Source organism: Lutjanus erythropterus, chromosome 4 (assembly GCF_056507025.1).
Source record: "Lutjanus erythropterus isolate fLutEry1 chromosome 4, fLutEry1.hap2, whole genome shotgun sequence".
NCBI lineage: Eukaryota > Metazoa > Chordata > Actinopteri > Lutjaniformes > Lutjanidae > Lutjanus > Lutjanus erythropterus.
The window spans coordinates 17,172,967-17,195,386 of record NC_139320.1 but is presented as its reverse complement, the minus strand read 5'-3'; the positions used below and the strand labels follow the sequence as shown (position 1 = coordinate 17,195,386).

At 39.6% G+C, this 22,420-nt stretch overlaps 2 protein-coding genes across 4 annotated transcripts in view; one reads left to right on the top strand and one right to left on the bottom strand.

Moving 5' to 3' along the window:
- The window catches only part of ankrd13b (ankyrin repeat domain 13B), a 61,072-nt gene extending 40,166 nt beyond the window's left edge, over positions 1–20,906 (bottom strand). The window contains 2 exon segments of the mRNA XM_084717125.1: positions 17,672–17,814; positions 20,740–20,906. Of these exon segments, the coding sequence (XP_084573251.1) occupies positions 17,672–17,814; positions 20,740–20,800 (204 nt within the window). The 5' untranslated portion in view covers positions 20,801–20,906.
- Positions 19,332–22,420, top strand: part of git1 (G protein-coupled receptor kinase interacting ArfGAP 1) — a 30,503-nt gene continuing 27,414 nt past the window's right edge. For all 3 annotated transcript variants that reach the window (XM_084717123.1, XM_084717124.1, XM_084717122.1), the window contains exon 1: positions 19,332–19,744. In XM_084717123.1, coding sequence (XP_084573249.1) covers positions 19,693–19,744 — 52 coding nt within the window. In that variant the 5' untranslated portion in view covers positions 19,332–19,692. The remainder of the gene's footprint in view (positions 19,745–22,420) is intronic.

Below are 22,420 nucleotides of genomic sequence, written 5' to 3'. Positions count from 1 at the left end.
GAGCTGAAGGAGACAACAACAAGCAGGAGTCCCTCAGGAGCCGTGGAGCCCGGTGGAGAGAGGAGAGAGGGAGCGTCATAGCAACACAGGATAAGAAAGAGAGCAGTCAGCTTTGTTTGTGTGTGTGCTAGATTACGGGTCCAGGTGTAACATGCAAATATGGCTACTTTTAGTGCTGCGTGTGTGCATGTTAAACACACGCAGTGTCTCAAAGGACAGACGACATGTGCTTACGCAGCACAGCTTGTATGAAGAGCTGTCAATGTCACAGGGAGAAAAGTCTTAAGTGCGGTGTCCATCACTGAAATGACATGAGAGAACGAAACTGTGCCAGCAAAACCCACGGCTGAATATTAATATGGAGTCTTGGAAAACATTTCCCCCGAGATGGCAGTGGTATTTTGGAAAGAAACCCTTCACATATTGCTGTAAGCACATGAAAGGGAGAAAAAAAGAGAGAACCAGAGACAGGAATAAAGCTGATGGTATAAAAAGAGATGAGAGAACGAGGAATGGAAGAGAAAAAGAGCAACTTGGCTCTACTTTCATTTTTGTCTTTTTTATGGTACTTGTACTGTCTCGCAGCTGTCCTTTCATCCATTGCTCCTCCTTTAAGTAGCTGCGTGTAATGTTGGTGATTATCAGTTTAAGCTTTTTTTTTTTTTACAGCTGTACTCGATTTCAATTGCTCTGGATACGAAAGCTGAGGGTGGACGGCTCAAATGCAGGATAAAGACACAAGGGAAGCTGCAGAGGAGTGGAAGAGGGATGCTAATAAGGGGCGAGGATAAACAGAAACATGTGGTGTGGTGGACGAACACAGACAACGAGGGAGGGGAAGTCAAAGCAGGATAGCAGTGGGGTGATTACAGAAGAGAGGGAGGATGCAGAAGGAGACAGGTCGGAGAGAGTACAGGATGCTGCCAGAAAACAGTAAGCACGATGTATAACACTGGATGACAGGGAAACAACAGAATAACCCACTGAAGTGTAGTTTCTGTAGCTGCCTCCCCCACCCCTTCAACTACAACCTGATGTAGCTCCTGTCATGGTGAAAGATTTAAACAAGCAAGAATAGGAGAATATATTTCACCCGTCTTCTTGACATATATTTTCTCCTATAGCACTTCTCTGTGAAGCATTATACTACAAGACACACAGTGCTATTTATTTATGGTTGTCATTGCAAGTCACTCTAAGAAGGCATCAAATTAAAGACTGTGTTATCAGGGGTGGGACGGTTACTTTATAAATGTATTGTAATGTATTGGCCTGTGTAGGTAATGTTACATCTTTGCCGTAAATGTTTCTTTAAGATGAGGTCTTGGATGATGACAGTACTTTCACAGCTGAGCTCTCGCAGTACTGTGATGTTGCTCCTCTTTTCTTATTTAAAGAAAAAATAAAGTTGAAAATTCCAAGCAGTGAAGCATTTTTTCATTAGAGGCCATGATAATGAGATGACTATAAGATTAGCTGGTTTCACTGAAGACCAGAGTGGAGTTGAGAGACTCATGAAGTGTCATAATGTGTGCGCATGCATATGGTAGTGTATCATTCTTCATTTTAAAATTGTAATCTTGCCAATAATCCCCATTTTTACTAAATATATTAATAATCTGATTACATCTTTTGTTCTGTAACTTTCATAGAATCTAGTTGGGAGACTGTTACTAACTTTGATTGATGCTGGACAGAATTTTCAAAGCCTGATAATTAAACACAGTTTTAATGATAATTAAAGTTAAAAATCGTGAAATCGGTTTCATCCCTAGTTAAGTGTATATCGTCTTATTTTTTGACCTAATTCAGAAGGTCCTTTACTTTACCTTTACTAATAGTTCTGGGGCCGCATTTATAAAATGGACTGTACTAGAGGAGTATGGAAACCATACAATATTTAGTTTTAAGTTGAAACCAGAGACTTTTTCTCTTGAAAAATTGTTCAATCTGTGTCATCGATTATCAAAGTAGTTGGCGATTAATTTATCAATTGACTAACAATTGATTATTTGATCAATCACTGCAATCAATTAAAGGTGTGAGGAATTCATAGCTAACAAAAAACACTATAAAAGAAGGGCACGCACATCCCCAAGGCCCAATGGGTTTCAGTGCTGGACCACAAAAAGAGAAAAAGGCAGGATCCGCACACCAAAAGAGGAATAGAGGAATTCATAGCTGTGCACTCCCAAACTATTGTGCTTGGCTTTGTTTGTCTGGCATTGTTCTCCTCTTCCAATGCCATAATCTCGTCTTCCAAAAGATTTGCTTTTGTCTTTTGGTCCATTAAATAAAGGGAAATCCCTGGTTGTAAGGCAGGTGCCGCCCGTTTTCAGTTAATTTGAGATTTATATATCACAGATGCTTGAGTTACAAGTTTTCTTCTCAGAAACTCTGTATGCAGGGTTTTTATGCTCTGCGTGCTTTATGAATCAAAGTTAAACTCACTGACAGAACTGATCTTTGAACCAAGTTCAAGTGAATCGAAGAAAAAGTAAAATCTAAGAACATGATCATAAATGATGCCCCTCAGTTTGAAAGGGCCAAGCATCATCAATCCGGATCATGGCCTCAATCGAGCAACCTCATCATCATCATCTCACCTTGATTATCGCTGATACACCAACACTGCAGTACAACACCTACCCCTTCTTGTCTAATTTTCAAATTAGCACAAGTCTGTCTGTGAGAAATTTGTTGTGATAACACCTCCGAGCATGATCAGAAAACAGTCAGTCTCGAGTGGCTCATTTGGTCCAATTTGCATCAAAAGTAGCTGGGAAGGACAGAAACTGAACATGGCAACAGACGGTGGTCAGAGTTAACAGCACACAGAGAGCGGGCTATAATTTACACTGTGAAGTCTAGATAAAGTTCAGGGCATTAAAAACTTTACTGACGGAAAAAGCAAGGGAGATGTGGGCCAGCAGTGGTGACACGCAGCGACATGGTAAGCTATTCATCAAGGATTTTAATGCACATGTGCACACACACAGAAGCACCACTCAGCATTAATGTCCTCCCACCACTACACCCTGACCTGCAGACATACTGACATACTTATTCACATCTGAACAATGTTGAGTTGAAAAACAAAACACACACAAGCACACACACACACACACACACACACACACACTCAAAACACTGACTTCCCCTCCCCCATTAACAAAATAGGAACTCTCTGGAGGAAATACTTGTTTACAACTAATGGACCATGTACTCTCTCTCTCTTGCACACACACACACACACACACACACACACACACACACACACACACACACACACACACACACACACACACACACACACACACACAGACACAGACCTTGTTTGACTTGTGTGGTGTGGTAGTTACAGTAGGGACATTATGTCATCCCTGCTTGTCTCTTAGCGCCCACTCTTCACTCGACAATGAAATCACTATGGAGGGCACACTGTGGTCACATAAAGCCTGTGATGAAGGGTGGGGCACATGACACACATTATGTACAGTCATTAGAGCATCTCTGGTGAGATTAAGGTTTTTTAATTGCCCAGATAAATGAGTTAAATCCAAAATTGGTTAATTGATTTAAGAAAGATTTTAAATCATTATACAAATTGAGTTTCATGCCTGTACCAGAAACTGATAACGGTCAGCAAAATGCTTCTAATGTTTAATACAAAGAAAGTAAATCAAGCACTTGATCAATCACACAATCACAACTATGTATCTCAGATATTTTTCACAGCAGACATTTTAACTTGCATTAGTAGGAAAAGCACAGATTACAAATTACATTAACAATGGATCCTTTCTATTCAAGTGCCCCAATAAGCAATTAGGGTGTGACAGTGAGCCAACATGGACTGGAATCAACTAAATGGAATTCAGCCATTGTCTATCTCTTTATTTATGTCATTAGTGAGGCCTGTTATGTCAAAAAAGCAACTTTTCTCTATTAGGTGAAAACTTTTTTCTGTTCAAATTAGAAATTATAATAAATGTTATGTCATCACAACAAGAATTTTTTTCTGTTGATTATATGAAAATTTAAATTTAGACAGGACAACTAGTCTAAACAAAACACTCATATAATGTTATACTGGTTTACTGAGTGTGGATAACAGAAGTGCTAGCATCAGCAACCTGCCCTCCTTGCAGTTTAACATCCACATGCCTGTTCTGAATGTGGTCACACATTGCTCTGGTTGAGTGGTTATTCTGACACAGTGTAAATAGAACATTATTTCTATTTTCTACATCAAAATACTGTCAAACTCTGATAGGGGTTTTATGAGATGTCAACTTTATACAACTTTCAACCTCATTGGTTCACCTGCGTAGTGCAGCCCTAGCTAGTGGCAGGAGGCTGTGTATGCATTTTAGACACAACAGTTAGCTGGCATGGTTCACTAATAAAATATCATTACAAAGCTTTATTAAATACTCAAATCTGATTAATTACGGTATTCTAAGGTCTGTTATTTTTGTATAGCAGACTGTGCTATGAAGACCAGACCATTAATATGGGTGCAGTTCTGATCATAGACTAGGGGAGTAATAAAATCATTTTCAGATCACTATTATCATTTATAAATTAATATTTTGTGTCGAATTTAAAATTTGTTTTCTAGAAAGTAGCTGTATAATAAGCAGGACAATGTACAGTGACCATGTAATTTTTGCAAAGAAAAAAAAAAGGAAACCCTTCAGGATGATTCAAGACTCCTCCGTTTTGTATCGTTTCATGTCTGGGTTTATTTTGCAATAATGACCTGCTCACAGTACATTACTCTTTACTTAATGTGCAGCATAGGGCACTTGAACTTCTGGTACCAACTAGCAAGGATAGCATCATTTTCTCTCACAAATAAAGTGTATAAGCAAATGTTGACCTATTCTGTTACAGCATTTTTTTGCCATTTGGGATGAACAATTGCTTCAAAGATTAACCAATTATCAAAATAGTTTAACTCTAACTAAGTTATTTGCCTAACGTGGTATTTTACTTGACTGTGCAAGCAGGCAATCCTTATTGTTGAGCCCTGCATTATAATGCTGTATTGTTCCTTCAGCGTAGTTTCTGAGATTCTGTTCTTATGAAAATGGATAAAGCCTCAGCCATCATCATCACGTCAAACTGTTTCATTATAAGAAGAAAATGTTCTTGTTAAGATGACAAGTAGTTCCTTGTTATAAGAGGAAAACTGTGCATTAATAATGAGATGTGAGAATTTCTTTTTTCTCACTGTGTTAACTCTGAATGTGTTGCATATAATTTTGACTTAATGGAAGCACAGTGTTCGTGTTTTCTCTTTCTTGCCCTCATATATCCTCTTTCCATCCTTGTAGGCCTTCTTCCTCTATTTCTGTCAAATGTATGCACCACTGTTTTAACACTTTGTTACAGATCTGTATCTCTGCCTTTGCCCTATTTTGCTTTTCTTTGTTGCACCCACAATTCAAGGCTTTGCACAACTCACTCTTTATTTTGTCTTTCTCCAAGTTCCCTTCCTCTTTCTCTTTTTTGTCTCTCTTGAACCAATCTCTATGTCTTATAATCAGACTCTTTCTAGTTACTGTCCCCCTCCCTCCCTCAGTTTGATTCGTTACTTCCCATCTCACCCTCCCTCAATACTGAACTCAGTGGAGGTTGCATTATTGATAGGCATCTCTATCTGTGGCATCTGCTCCTTCTCTCCCTCCCCCCTCCCTCCCTCTTACTCTCCCCCTCTCTCCCTCGCTCAATGTGTGCCTGGCCTGATGCAGCTTGGCAGGTACTTAGGCCAACATCAATCTTTCATACAAACACCACACACACACACACGAAATTGTGCATATACACATACAGCAGCCTTCCCAAAATGTTTGTGCATGGGGCGCACAGGAGCGGAGGCTGGCGATGGGAGGGAGCAGAATAAAAATAACTTTTCCTCCCCCCTGTCTCCCTTCTCGCCTCTGTGATTCTACATACAGAGGAGACTTTGACAAACGCTACACCACCATGAAACCCTGATCCATTTTCAATGTGACACTGCTTCAGAAATAAAAGGATAGCATAAAACCTGCGTCACAGATGACAGAGCGAGCAGAACGATCGGTGATGATAACCCCACGGAAGAATAACAAAACCTCTCCTAATGTCTCACACTCATCTGAGCACAGCCAAGGCACTTCTGCTGGTGCATTAAAGTGCTGTGAAATGTAAAAATAAGACCAAATGTACTAAATCAGCAAGTGAAAATACTGACCTACATTTAAGCATATGTAATGTTTCTGTTTCGCTGCACATTATTCTGTCTACTGTCATCCCCAATCTCGACTGACGGATAGGCAGACAGACAGAAAGGCACCGCACAGACAGAGATAGAGCAAGCACAAACGGGCGGTGGACCTGTCAGAAAGGCAACAGAAGCAAGGAGAGTTTCTCTGATGTTTATCTAAAGGTTCTGACACCTGTTTGTTGCTGTGAGCTGACAGACCTCACCAAAACGCAAGGAAAGACACGCATGCACACACAGAGAGAGCACTTATTCTCACTCCTCACACTCACAAAGATGCAGGCACACTCGCAGATGGAGAGAGCAAATCTTTTGTTGGAATGAGGTAGACAGTGCATACGCTATAAAAGAGCATAATCACATAATGTAGCGGCTATAGCCTATTGGAGTGAAACCCCACAGCTGTCACTTTCTTTCTTTGTGTTTGTGTGTGGGTGTTTGTATGTGTGTGAGAGCATGTGAATTATGTAGCAATTTCAGGTAAACCCAGTGGTCTGGCAAAAGATGGTTGCACTTAGTCTGGTAATGAAATTAGACTGTCATTTTCTCTGGGACATTTAGCATTTCACTGGCAGAAAATGTGCAGGTCCAATGAAAGGAACGTAATGATGGCTTGAATTCTGTGTTCAGATTTACTTATTTATTGGTTATTGACAGTTAGACAAGTTCAAGAGCCTTGAAATACTAAAATGGGTTGTAACAATACACAGTGGTCTGCAATTCACATGCAGCAGGGCAAATTTAGACATTTAGAAAAGTCAATTTGTTGATTCAGTGTACAGGCCAACCCATTTTTTGATATTCAGCATTTCTACAAATTATCGAAATCTGTTTTTTTTTGTTTGTTTGTTTGTTTGTTTTTGTTTTGTTTTGCTTTTCTGATAATGATTTTAAAATGTGTTACTTTGGTTCTGATCCAGCCGGCTCTCTCTGTTTGTGGTCATCACTCTCTAGTCTTGCTCAATGTCCTGTCCACAGCACTATCTGATTGGTTACATGTTACCAGCAATAATCTATCAGCACTGTAGGCTGCTATTCCATAGATTTGGAGTCAGGCACAATGGAACCCATTTACAGACTGGAGCAGCTCCATCAAGCAAGCAGAGCTGGTAAGGCAGCAGATATTTCTGAAGTTATACACATCACAATCCTTTATACTGGTGTTTCAAAAACACCAGTCTTATGATCTACTTCTATGATGACAAACATGCCAAGTTTGGCAGTTTCATCAATGAAAATGCCTGAATAATGCACTTTGTTTCACTGATTGTGTTAGCATAGTAACTAGGGAAACTGATAACTGATATGATTCATTTAGGATATTGTCAATATCAGTTATCAGTTTCCCTGATTACTAATAATTGGTATCGGTACTGGCCTGAAAACACTGGCCAACCCATAATTCGGGATGCTTTTTTATATCACATTTGAAAAAACACAGACTTTCTCAAATTTAAATACAGTGGTGCCGATCATCAGAAAATGATGGTGTTGATAAATATTGTTGTATGGAGCTGAAATTTTGAAAATCCTATGTGCACACAAATGTCAAAGGAAGTTGTTCGAGCCCAGTTATTTTTGAAGGGCTGCAGCTCAACTGAAAGTTCTACAAGCAGTACATTCATTCAGTACATTCAATACAATCATAATTTAAAGTATCTCAAGCTAACTTGTTTTACAAGACAGCACAAAGGCAAGCAATCATTTGAACCAACACTACAGTTAATACAAGTATTTTGAAAGTGACTGCAGATTTAATTGAGAAGTAGAAGTTTCAAAATCACTTCTTCAGTGATGTTGCTGAACAAATATCACCCTCTCACCCTTTGATAACAACTAGTAGCATTTGATTCAGGATTGGAGAAGTAGCAACTTAGTTCAGAGGTCTTTCCAAGTTGCTGAGCTCTGTATGTGTTCTTAGACAGTAGCCCAGTGACCACAGGTGTGGGCTGGGACAAGAACTGACTGGCTGATCACAAACCGTACCTTCAGGCTTAACACCTCTTTGCTATACCATGCTCCGGAATAGCATCATTATTACTGCAGGTGATGCAACCAGCTGCTCTCATGAGATACTTGAACTCTTCCACCTGGGACAGCTGCTAACCCTCCCACCTAACAGGACAAGCAAATTTCTTTCCCTGACAGCAGCAAGGCCTCATATTTGGAAGAACAAGTCCTCATCTTACTAGTTGCTGCTCAGACACAGCAACAGGCACAGAGCTGATTGCTACATAAGGGAGGTTGCAGGGAAATGAAACGAGAGAAATAGGATCGTCTGTGAATATCAAAGATGTGTTTCTGAGGTGAATATCCTCACCACTAGGATTGTTACCAATACCAATACCAGAAAATGTCTCCAATGCTGCCTAAAACACTGCATTCATTATCGCAAGTATGTGCGTCTCAAAGTTCAGGTATTGAAATTGGTATCAGGTAAAAAATGATATCTGGACATCTCTACTCATCATACAAGGGCTGCCTTGCTCACCCATCTGAATCATGAACAGGAGATGTGACAAAGTTCACTGTTGCCTTGAATAGATCTGACAAACTCCTTGAACTCTGATAACCCATGAGTTGATCCACGATTCCAGGGCTAAAAGCTGCATTGTTCCTTTGGGAATGTTCATCAGCCCTCCAGTATAGTTTTCTGTATGTTGCATAGACTTTTTTCAGATGGCGTAGCAGTATCATTTCCTGATAATTAACTTGCCAAGGACCCTCTTTGAAAGTCCGGACAACCCTCCCCATCAGACCCTGTTCCTGATGTCCATACAATATTTCAATACATCAACCACAACAACTGTAAAACATCCTGTGGATATTTTAGGACAGTTCATCCTTGGTGCTGCGCCATCATGGACCTTGAACTTGACTGGAACTTCATTTCCAGATTCACCTCTACCAGCGTAATTGAGAACTGACCCTCCAGACTCAGCACTGTCCTCTGCATGGAAGTCATGATCACAGGGATCAGGAGCTGCTCCAAGTTTTGACAATGTTCCCGGTCGGGGTCAGGACATTTGCGCCTGTGCTGAGCACAGCCTGGGTGATGATGACCTCTTACAATATGCTGGCTGGCCAACAAAACCACATGAAAGATAAATACAATTTATAAAAGCTATTGTCCAACATAGTGGTTGAAATATTCAGATGTGGGAAGGCTGTGCCCACTCTGGAGGTGGCGATTTCCACAGAATTAATAACACAGATATCCAGTAGAAATACCTGGGTATATGATTCCTACTGGGATCAAGTTATGGCAGACAGGACTCAATGACTCTACAACTGTACAAGAGAAGTATATGTAGCCTTTAGTCTGAAAAAGTGAAGCCAAAGCAGAAGTGCTTTAAACCTGCCTTTTTTTCTAATGGACATCAGGAGGTGACTCCACTGACTGTAAAAAGAAGTCTAAGAAAATGACCCTTCTTCTCATGTGACTTATTACCTCAATAAATATTTTTCCTATTGAATTTATGAATTATCTCACTTTGCTTCTTTAAAGTCTTCTTCAATGCAGCATGATATTAATTTCGTAAATTATGGTCCCATTTAGAGCAAAATAGAGGATAAAGCTATGAAAAAAGGCTAACAGTGAAGCAATCACTGACAATTAGATCTCGTTCTAAGGCTTCCTTCAACAATGCTCATACAATATATACAAACTTTACCAACAGTATATATGTTTCATTGTATATCCTCTTATGGTAAAATGACCCTACTTCTCACTTGATTTATTACCTCAGTAAACATTTTCATAATGAATTTTTTTATTTTCTCAAATGCTAGTTTCAAGTCTTCTTCAATGCAACATGATATTCATTTTGTAAATTATGGTCCTATTTAGAGTAAAATAGATGAAAAAGCAAGGTGCACTGCCATGGCAACCTCCAACTCCACCCTCTCATCCAAATATGGCTACTTCTGGCTGGCTCCAAAACAATAGTCCACAAACCAAGGGGTGACATCATATTGGCTACGTCCACTTCTTTTGCACAGTCTATGCCTTTAACATGAAGAAAATTGTGCCTGTTCCTTCCTTGGACATCAAACTACCTGAAAATATTTCTTTCCATTCCTCACCACTGTCATTTCTGTCTCCCCATCTTTCCTTTATTTCATTACAAATCTCCCTTTTTTACATCCTGCTGCCAACCTTTGTGTCTTTTTCTCCCTCTCTGTTAAAAGCTCCCAGCAACTTAACTAAATTTGATCCCAACTCAGCCCTCATGGCTTCTCTTTGTGGCTTTGCTGCGCTGCAATTAGCACTTGGGTTTCATTACACTGAGGATAGTAAGAGGGGTGAGGGTGGGGTTGATAGATAGATGGTTAGAGGTAAAGTGGGACTGAGGGCACCAGGGAAAGAGGATAAGGAAAACTTTATACAGTGGGTGGATGTGATTAAAGGGATCTAGGGAGGAGCAGGCTGAGAAGACAAGAGAGGTAAAGGTTGTAGTAGACAGGTGCAAGCAGATAGCAGATGGTTGGCGTAAAGATTCCGGCCAAGAGTGAACGCAGTGAACCCATGAGCCTTAATTTATGCCTCTGTTCCCTCATGCCAGCAACCCGGCATCAGACTTTATAATGCTGATTTAACATTAGCACCTTGCCGAGGGCATCATAATCAAACCACGCACTGAGAGAAAGAGAGTGCTGGGGTCAGACACAGAGACACCAAGAGGACAAGAAACAGCAACGGAGAGAAAGAGCAGAGACCTTAGTGTCATTTCCTGCATTTGTCTTGAATAGACCCTCACTCCTTACATGGCCCTGTTCTTTTTCAATCACACTGTACTTTTACGTCTGTGTGCAACCCAGACAGACTCTGTTCATGGTCAAAGTCTGTCATTATTTCCTCCCCACCTCTTCTTAACTACTCTGTCTTCACTTCCTTCAGCACAGTCTTTGTACCTACGCTCCTTGGTTCAGTCTGTCAGTGTTGCCACCTTGTTTTTACAATCTCACTCTCTCTTTACCTACCTTTCTCTCCTTTACATAAGCCTTGTTTTATGAATCTTCTGGTAAAAATAACTCTCATCCCTTCTTTTATCCTTCACTGGATGTTATTCTTACGATTTTGTTACTCCTCCCCTCTCCTTCTTTCCCCACTTATCATTGTGGTGAGCTGTGTGTCTCTGGCATTTATGCAACCACTCCTCCTGTCTCTATGTTCAGTTTCCTCTCTCTGGCTTTGCGTCGTAACATTGATATCCAATGTATCAATTATTCCACTGTGGAAGATCGAGCAAACAGAAATATATCATAATAATATATAGAGAGAGAAATATATAATATGTATAGTTTTACAATCTCAGGCCACAAGTGTTGGAAAACAGCAAAACCTTCAACACAGCCACACATCAACAAGCCATTCATTGGTTTGTTGTGCTGGAGAGGAAATAAGAGTGTGATCAGAAACAGTGCCGGATATTTGATGCATGCACATGGTGAAATGAAATGAGTCTCATCATTTCACCAAAGGCTGGGCAGGCTTTAAAAAGCTCAGATATGGAGACCGCTGTAAATTACCTCTATTCTACTGTGGCATAACGCAGAGGTCAATGATATTATATTGTTCTTACACAGCTGAGTGGGACCTGAATTTATCAGAGACCAACCATTATCATGCCATATCTACACAATACTGCCTTTGTTATATGGGATATAACAGCATGGCAAAAACGTGATGCCCTACTGCCTATCATGTGATATCATAAGAACTATTACAATGAATTGTATTGCAATAATATATTGTTGAACGTGGATCATGCATAGAAATCTCTCTAAAAGTGAACTCACTTAATTATGTGGAAGTGTATATGTATATGTATGTAGGATCTCAGCTATCAGAATCAGATATCTAGATAATCAAGGTCTGCATAAACTGGATTTATTCTGCCAGACTTGTCACCTCCTTTCAGGCTTCTGTCCCTTGGTGGACTCACTGCAACCACATCCACTACAGTTTGTACTACAGTATAAGCAGAAAATGACTGAATAATCGTCACTTCATCTGACTTCATTTCAACCAAGTGTGAACCCACCATGATGTCACACATTGGTTTGTGGACTGCTGTTTTGAAGCCTGGGGTTTGGTATTATTGGGGGCTGCCATCTTGGTGTTTTGAAACCAGAGCATACAAAGTACAAACAAAAGCCTGGAGCTGGTGGGTGACGCCATACAACTTGGGCAGTGCTTTGTTTCGCCTCATTCTTTCAGCAGGAAAAAATGATGACCTGGCCACCAAGTTTTTCATACTACAGCTAAATAATGAACTAATCTACGTATATGAAAATATTTCAGGTCAAAAATAGCCAATGTAATAACAATCTTCATCCATATTTGATCAGCAATGCCCAGTTTGAAAGTCTGATCTGAGTTTCATGAGCCTTGTGTGTTGTGCTGGGTGGCTTGTCAATCACATGTTAAGGCCACTCGTAACTCTGGGTTATCATTTATTTTCCTCTACATGGGTCCATAATTTACACACTGATCATGCTGTATTGAAAAAGACTTGAAATTAGAAATTAAGACAAACTCATTAGGAAACTGTTTACTGAGGTAATGAAGCAAGTGAGAAGCAGGGTAATTTTGCCATAAGATTACATACAATCAGACATCTTTTTTTTTTTATCAGTGGAGTTTCCCTCTGTTGGCCAGAAAGAATGCAGGTTTAAGGTGCACTGCTATTCTTCCGCATTGGCTTCACTTTTCAGGAAACTGTCTACTATCTATTATATGATCTAAAGTAATGTTTCAACTGTTAGTACAAAACTCCCATTATATACTGTTGATAAATTTTGTACATATTGTGTGTGCATTGTTGGAGACAGCCCAAGAAGAAGACTTTTATTGCCAATGAGTGTTTCACTGAACCAGAACTTTTTAGCAGCCATTTTGAGATGAAATAGCAGAGTATACACAGGTGTTACCAGTGATACTAAATAAGGGTCCTTTCCATCCAGATCAAACAGAGTCAGGATGCTTCTATTGTGCATGTTGACTCACGGGAAAGGCTTTGCCCCAAACGGCCAGGACATTAAATAGTATCATTGGTAACACCTGTGTTTACCCTACTATTTCATATCAGTATGGCTGCCTTGAAAAGGGTCTATTTTTGCACATGACAAATAAGTAACTTAAAGGACATAAAAGCGGTTTTAAACATTTGTTGGCTACTAGTCAAATCTACACAAATAATGCAAAAAAAATATGATCACCAAAACTACGAGGTTAACCTCATTTTGTTAACCTAACTGGATCTTGTCACTGTAGGTCAGTGGGAAATGTACGTTGGTGGCCTTGATTTTCACATAAGCAATTTTTTAGTTTTGCACAACTAGGGCTTGGAAAGATTTGGCAAGGTAACAGTGGAGTCCTGATTTACTACTGTGGACATTTTAGAAGCTGCAGAGACATTTACATTTTAATTACAGTTAACTGTACAGGTAACTTTGTTCATTATTCCTGCAGAATATTCAACTTCCATCACTTGCCTGCAGCTATTAAAAATCCTTGCGCTGTCAAAATCTGTTGAACCGACTAGAGCCATAGGGGTCCCACAGTTATTCAGAATGCTTCTTGACACCTGTCATCAGCATCACACATGTGTATGCATGGGTGTTTTTGTATGTGTGTCTGACAGAACCTTGGGGATGGAGCATGATAGGTGTGTGTGTGTGTGTGTGCTGTCCCAGTTTAGGGGCTCAGTTTACTGCATAAAGTATGTCAAAGTGGGTGTGATGCTGACATTATACTAACTTTATTACTTGAATAGCTGATAAATTCACGTAAGGTTTGACTAACCAAAAAAACACTGGGTTATATAATACATGCAAAACCATGATGTACAACTCCATGTTTATACACCCACACTCAAACACAGTACAAACAACACACACGCACAATAAGCAAAAGAGTGAGAAATACAGAGGTAGTTTGGATAGTTACTGTTATGCATGAGGCTGAACAGAAGTTCATCAACAATGCGAGGAAACAAGAGAGGAAAGAAGTGAAACTCTCATTTTCAGCTGTTATTTACAACGTGTCTCCACACAACTTGCTCTGATCTGCCATCCAACACAGATAGCTGAGGTTTAGGGTCTGGGACAGTGCCGCTGGAGCTGGCATGAAAAGAGCAAGGAATAATGGTTGTTGTGAAAAACGTGAAAAAGTCCTATTCGCTGCCTTTCTCCCTTTTTCTATTTTGTTGGTGCTTCTTTTGACAGCATTAAACAGTTTAAAGCCATATAATCCACTGAAATAGATGGAAAAATAGAAGTAGGCATGTTTTAATTTTGCATAGATTTCAGGTCACAGCGATCGTGTTACATAAAGTTTCTAATGTGGTAAAAAGCATTGAAAGAAATTTAGACACTTCTTTGCCATAATAGCTTATAGAGACTGCCCTATAGATCTACACTGAGAATACAAGAAAAATAACTCCTTATCTTACACAAGCACAACAGGAGGGTGACTAATCATACAGATTTACTGGGGATCAGCATCAAATCTTTTTGGATTCTGAGCACTTTGATGCTTGATATGTTTAACAGATTTTGTGTTTGTTGTCATACAGGAAGAAGAACTACAAGGCAGTAGGTTTGGTATACTTCATAAATAACATCAAAGATGTGATATAAAGGTCCTGGGTTCAAATGCACAGCAGAGGGGCAATAACATTTGCATCATAAAATATTTATAGATACAAGGATGCCTGAAAAATGAATGATTATGAGGTTGGGAGGGCTGATTTGTTGAGTCCATCTGTGTAAACCAAACACAAAGAGTTTTAATTTAGGGAACTGATTGACATTTTACCTATATCTATGTCAGTAATATATAGTTTGGTATTTTGATTGTATCTCTGCCTGCTGAAAAACACAGGTAAATGGGAACATGTTAGTTAGGAAATAATGAGTTAACAACTACAATATCATTCTATTTTTTTCATGATTAAGAAAAATCTTGATAATAATATTGTGATAATAGAAATATTGCATTTTTCTAATCTTTTCATATCAGGATAATGGCCATGTTATGATGGAGGAGTGAGATCCAAAAAGAGAAGCAACTTCTGTCCTGTGGTAGTGGTTTAGTTACAAACGATCAAATATATAATAAACCAGGGTAATACAGTATGTAAAAAGTGCAAGAAGACTAAAACAGCACAGGGGGACAATACAACAAACTAATTTCACCAGTTCAAACACAAACACCCAGGTGAGTAGGAGAGCCAAAAAAATTCAACAGCTATTGTGAGTTCTAAACTGAAAAATACTTTTTCAGTATTCAGTATTATCATCAAGAATATTGTTATTGCAGAGTATCCCTAAATCACTGTGACATTATCTTAGGGTCATATCACCCAACCCTGTTCTATTCTGAATTTAATTATCTGTTATATATATTTGTAGCATGAAGGGACTACAACTCTCTTTTTGTTGTGCAACCCTGTGTTGTTTAACAATAAATTAATTTCCTTGAATTTCATACCTTGATCATGACAGAGGTGTCTTTTCACATAATCAGTTTTTATCATCATGCAAGTTTATTCTTAGAGAACTTGGCCGTTTCTTGGAAAAGAGATACTAATATGTACAGGTCATCGGCCATATCACACAAAAGCCATGCAAGACAAGAAAAAACTTAGCCATTGTGGCCATCACACCTGTTTGCCAACAGATGATGGATATGTATGTTTTAGAAAAATGTCTATGTTGACAAAGACAGTCTAGTAAAACAAAAGATGTCCACAGTGCATAAATTTCAAAATACAGATAACACATTTGGGAATTTGGTCATTAGTTTTACAGGTATCCTGCACCAGGAAAACTGCAAAGTTCAGTTCCGATTTTGAACAACTGGTGGTGGTAGATGAGCCACAGTACTGGTGTAGCTTCTGGCTAACGATGGATCCTGGTGCACTGAACCAAAAATAACCAGCAAGAGTCATTTATGGATTTTAATTTAGTGTTGAGCAAGCAGGTGTGAAAATGAGCATTCAACTACAACTTCAGCATTCAGCTACGTAAGTTTGAAAATGTTTTGTCTTAAGAACATACATGGTACATTCCCTGCTCCTCTTTCTTCTATGTATATTGCCTGCTTATGACACTGACTTGAATACCAGAGTCCATTCTTAGAGCCTCTTCACTGTGAGGTGTGCTCAGTTTTGCTATTTCCCAATAGTTATAATTATGGTTTAGGGTTAAATGGTAAATGTCACTACCGCACTCCTTTCCAGTAAATGTAGGGATTGTGGTGACCCAACTGATGGCTGCCTTTGGGGCATTTGCTGACCATTTTGGTGTAAAGAAAAGGCGTCCAGGGTTATTATTTTATAACCACAAGAAGGTAAGAGTGTGTGTGTGTGTGTAGGCAAGTGTGCGTAGTGTGTGGGCAAGTGTGCGTACATGTGTGTGGAAGTGTGATGTCTTGAGACCGCTGCATGATGCATGCACTCAAAAATCTGTTTAGTTGCTAACCTGCAGAGCATCTCTTATATAATGGCAAAGCACTTCAGTACATTTGCAAAAAAAACCCGACTGAAATCACACGCACACATGCTCTTGCACAGTCACCGTCTCTTTCTCTGACACACACAATAGTGTAATTCTTATCATATTATCGAGTCCCTCAGACTAAGTATTCCAATTTTGCTGGTGGTGAAAATAATTTTCATGCTTTTGATTATGACAAACATCTCCTCTGGAAACCTAATACAATACCTTCATGATTCCATTACTGTATTTACTGTAGTGGCTGGCAACTGTTCGCCCACATGCTCATCTGCATTGTCTCACCCACTCACAAATGGTTTAGGTGCTGGGGGGAAGGCAGGGTGCCTACAGTTTTGAGTAGATCACGCAATAATGCTGCTTACACACAGGCATAAAGCACTATGACAAACACACACACACACACACACACACACACACACACACACACACACACACACACACACACACACTAACACCTACTGCAACACCATCAGGGTCAGCAATTACAGTCATTTGCACTTGGATATTTTCCAGGAATAAACTCCAGTTACAACTTCCCATACATATTAAAATTCACTGAGAGGATAAATATTTTAAAAATCTGCAAACGACACAGGACATATAAATCCTATTCAAAATGAATGACCGTAAGAAAATAGTGCAAATTCAAGTCAGAGGACGGTCTACAAGTGTCCCCCTCCACCCTGCCGATAACAATTAACTGCGCTATTCCCAATTATTGACCAGGTTCTTGGATGAGGTGCTCCATGGATTGCATCTATAACACCACCTATTAAAATCAAGGGACATACACGCCCATTTGATCGCTTATAATAAAGACACGGGCCTGTGTCTGTAAGGAAAAATGTGTTTGATCTCTCCTCTCTATCTCACCTGCTCGTTCGTTGCCAGCTCTTTCTCCAGCTGTCGGTGTTTGTTGTGCCACACCAAATAGTGGATAGGATAACGACTCTTCTCCGGAGTTTTCTTAGCAGAAATCATCCTCGGATCATAGTTTGCCTCCTCCGCTTTCTTCACTGTGGATTGCAAGGATACTTTGCCGTTAATTTACGCTATATAATCAAGCCTATCATCCTTTATCGGCGCGGTGATGCCCACAGGCGTACAGGGGCAGCCTTACGCGTCAGGAACAGTGAATGATTCCCTGCTTGCTCGCTTACAATAAACAGCAAAAAACAATGAAATCATTCATGTAAATAAAAGCCCTCGTTTGATTGTCTCCGTAGATTAGGCTACACCTTTATTTCTTAACCACCCGCTCCTCCACCTCTTGCCTCCCTCTCTCTGTCTCCCCTGCCTACTCTAACACATCTATCCTCCTCCTCTCCTCCCATCCGGTGGTGGTGACTGGGAAAGATGCGTTGACAAGCTGCAATGAAATGTGCGCACACTCAGCCAATCCGCTGTCAGGGATGTTGAGATAAAACATATGCTATATCTGCAAAAAGAACCGCAGAAATCACACACAAATATTTAATAGCATAACCATTTCCAAGAATCTTATAGTCGTGATATGGTGTAGAAGTAAAAAAAAAAAAAAAACAAGAAAGAAAGAAGTGCACGTACTGCAAAATACCATATAAAACAATTAAAAATTAAAATGCATCAATTTAAAGTTTAAATCAGAGCTTAACCTTAAACTCCTTTAGAATTTTATTCCATATTAAGCTTAATTTTTGGGAAAACACCTTGTTTGTGCACCTTGTTTATGTTGCATGCTACTTATAGTCTGTTTTATTTAATTCAAATCTATATTTGTCTTCCTTTGACTGATAATAATAATAATAATAATAATAATAATAATAATAATAATAATAATAACAATAACATAGCAATCTCTCCGGATATGTCTGTTTTAATCATTGGATCAGCTACCAAAGCCACAAACGATACTGACTGAAAGTATACTGACACTTAAACAGTATATATATATATAATATATATATATATATATATATATATATATATATATATATATATATATATATATATATATATATATAATATATGTATATATGTAGCATGTAGCATATATATATATATATATATATATATATATATATATATATATATATATATATATATATATATATATATGTATGTATATATATATATATATATACATATTATAGAGAGCATTGTCCTTTTTTTAAAGCTTGGATAAAGGAATATGCTCTTCATAATACTCTCATCTTTTGCTACTTTGCCTATTTAATGAAAGTACTACTGCTCTAAAATGTCTCAGATGCGAATATCTGCAGTAAATATAATACTGAAGCCATCCTTATATTGATGTTTCTAGGAAATAATAAAGTAGGTCTAGGTTAATACTATGTCTAACATTTTACTTCAATTCACAAATATCCAGCTACAATTTGCATAATGGGTCTAAAAATATAATGGTAATTTGACTTTTCTATGTCTTACTTTATTTTGATCTATGTGTGAAATTCACCTCACCTTTAAAGAACACTGGATTATTTTTGCCCTGTCACCCCTCCCTGCCCCTCCATAGGTAGGCTGCAGGGATGTTGGGTGTGTGTGTGTGCGGAAACTGACAGGTAGAGAGCTGCCGTCTCTCGGTGAGTTGAAGGCAATGCAGCGAACAGATTTAGTAAATATTCCCATATGGGGTTCATACAAGCAGCCAGATTAACTATGCTCACATAACTTGGCCTCAAGACTTGAGATCAGTGGTGAACGTGGGCGAAAAGACCGCAGGTACGAACGGGAAATTCAACTGTCAGCTGGCCGGGAAAGCCGATCACACCACCCGGCTTCCGGGGATTCAGGGGCCGCATCGCTTGACGGCAGACGTCGGTCTGTAACTCGGGGGAAAAAGGGCGAACCACATCATCGCCAACATCCACCTCTCGATTTCAGCCACTTTCGAGATGTCAAGGAAGCTACAAAGGACAGAGGTCTGCGCGGACTGCAGTGCCCCAGGTAGGGAAGATGAAAATAAATCAAAAATAGACCTCTGGTGTTACTGGAACAATACGTCGGGAGGGCGACACGGTGGGACAGCAAGGCCGAGGCTGCTGTCACTGTCAGCGGGTCCGCAGAGCAGGAAAACGTCCAGGGCTTCCAAGCGTCGCTTAGGCCCAAAATAAACAGTGAAAAATAGGCGTGTTATCACAACGGGAAACATCTACGGCTAATAGCTGCTCATCGTTAATATGCCTCATTGAGTAGCTTGATATGGATATTTATATAACAGAACCCATATACGAGGTCTACCGGTTAGTTTGCTGCAGTGTCACATTTATGTCGCCTTCCAGTGCTAGTTGGAGAGACGTTTGTTTTGATTTTCATGACTTCTTAAAACGTTAGCTTAGCCTGGCTAACTAGCAGGGGCTTTGACTCACTGCGTTGCTGGCTATTACTAAATATTTAACATACACCTAAGGTACTACCATGCAGTATCGTGATTATATTTTATAGCAGTTGTGCTATTGTTAGCACTTGCCCGCGGCGTTTTGAGATTGTGTACCTGGCTAATGGTGCTAGCTTAGCAACAACGCTAGCTCGCTGAGCTAACTTTTGCTAGACGGCAAGTTAGTGCTAAACAGATTCAGCTAACGCGGCAGCTACTGGCCAGTCGTTATTACGGTATCTCACATTATTTTTGGCAATTTATGTAATGTTGAAAACCCCTCAAATGGTTTACCTACGTGAGTACTGGTGTCTGTATAATTAGCTCACTTATTTCATAGCCTTCTCCACAGTTTACAAATAAAATAGTAACTAACTCTGAGTGAAGAAATATGCATGAGCAAATTAATTTGAAAGCCATCCTTAGGTGGGGAATTTAACCTGATTGAACATGAAGTTGAAAAGAAGAAAAATGTTCAGACTTCACCCGATTAAGAGGAGTTTGGTGTTTACAACAAAAGTGTGGTCACTGCAATGAACATTCATATTTGTAGGTTAGTTTTCACCTTGTTTGCCCTCAGGTGTGTTTGTCGCAAAGTGAGGTAGAGGTGATGCCCATACTACCATCGCTTACCGCTGCCTCGCATATGTAGCCTCACATGACCTCATGATAAGTTTGAAGCACTTTATTATTGGTGCTCCTGTGTATGTGTGTGTGATGCTTGCATTCATTCATGTGCACATGCATTACAACAGCTGTTCTCTTCACAGCTGCTCCCCCAGATATCAGTGTGTGTCTACAAGCTTTAGGGCCCTTCTGCTTAGTGTTCAAAATCTTGCTGGCTGCACCTTGCTACTGCTTTATGACCTGAACCTACTCTGCTCTGTCTCTGGGTCCTCCTGCCACCTCTACCCTCTACTGCTTTTCCCACTTAATAATCTGACTAGCACTAACTTAACCCAGCTGAACACCTTTCCTTGAATGCTGTAGCAATGTACAGTATAATTATTTGGTGGAAAGATGTATTTGTCAAATGACTGGGTTTCCTTAGATACAGTGTATGACTTTTCAAGGCTGGCTTGTGTTGGTGTAATCTTGCTGGCTGCACCTTGCTACTGCTTTATGACCTGAACCTACTCTGCTCTGTCTCTGGGTCCTCCTGCCACCTCTACCCTCTACTGCTAGCTCAATATTTCTTTTACTACCATCAGCTCTTTGTATGTGGCCCCTCCTTACGAGGACATGCACACACACGCAGTGCGTTCTGCAAAATGCTGACCTAGCCACTGGTGACAGGCCACCTCCCTACTACCCAGCTTTGTGTCCTACTAGGGGATAACTCGATGGCATGGCTACAAAGGACGACTGATACTCTTAGTCCTAGCCAAGCCTCAGGAGGCTCTAATGTCATGCCGTGGCAATCTGCACGGTTTATAGCAACAATGAATCATGTTGCCATGATAGTAAACTCTTTATTGATCACAGATGCAATTGTATAAGAAACTGAGAAGTTTGTACAGACATCAGGAAGCAGTTTGACAGTTGTGTCCAATGTTTTCTTCCAAAACCTATGCTTTCTTGCTTCTGGATATTAAAATGGCTATTTAGAACTGTGAGACTCCTCCAGTGTGAAAAATGAAGCACTCTGTGCTAAGTTTTTGTGTAGAAATTTACCAGTTAGCAGTCCATTTATGTAAATACAAGCAGCATATACAGTGTTAATTAGCCCAAGTTTCATTCACCATCAATACTCATTATAATACATGTTTTATGCAGGCTTAAGTGACAGTTATAAAAACAAATGTCAGTGCTATATTGATGAATTAGGCCAACTTTAGGCTAAATTATTTCATGCTGCAGATTTGGCAAATATGCTGCTGCCAATAGTCTATTCAGATCTAATAGCTTAATGGTGTAGACTCATATTGATCCAGCAAGCCAGGCAGATAGCATAGCCTGTGGGAGTTTTTATATTTATTACACAGATTAAGGAATTAAATTGCTGCAGTCCGGCCTTTAAAGCCTATGGGCTACTGTTCTAAACTAGGCTATAGCTCTTATCAAAGCCATTTTGCATTTGCTGCTACTTTTTCTGCAGGCAAAAAGACTTACAGCATGTCAGTTCATCTGATGATGGACTATTTTAGCTCCATTAATACCCTAAGCCCAGACAGTTTTATCCTAGCCTGAGAGTGACTAAAGCAGATAGTAGATGTGTATGTGTGTGTGTGTGCCTGCATGTGTGT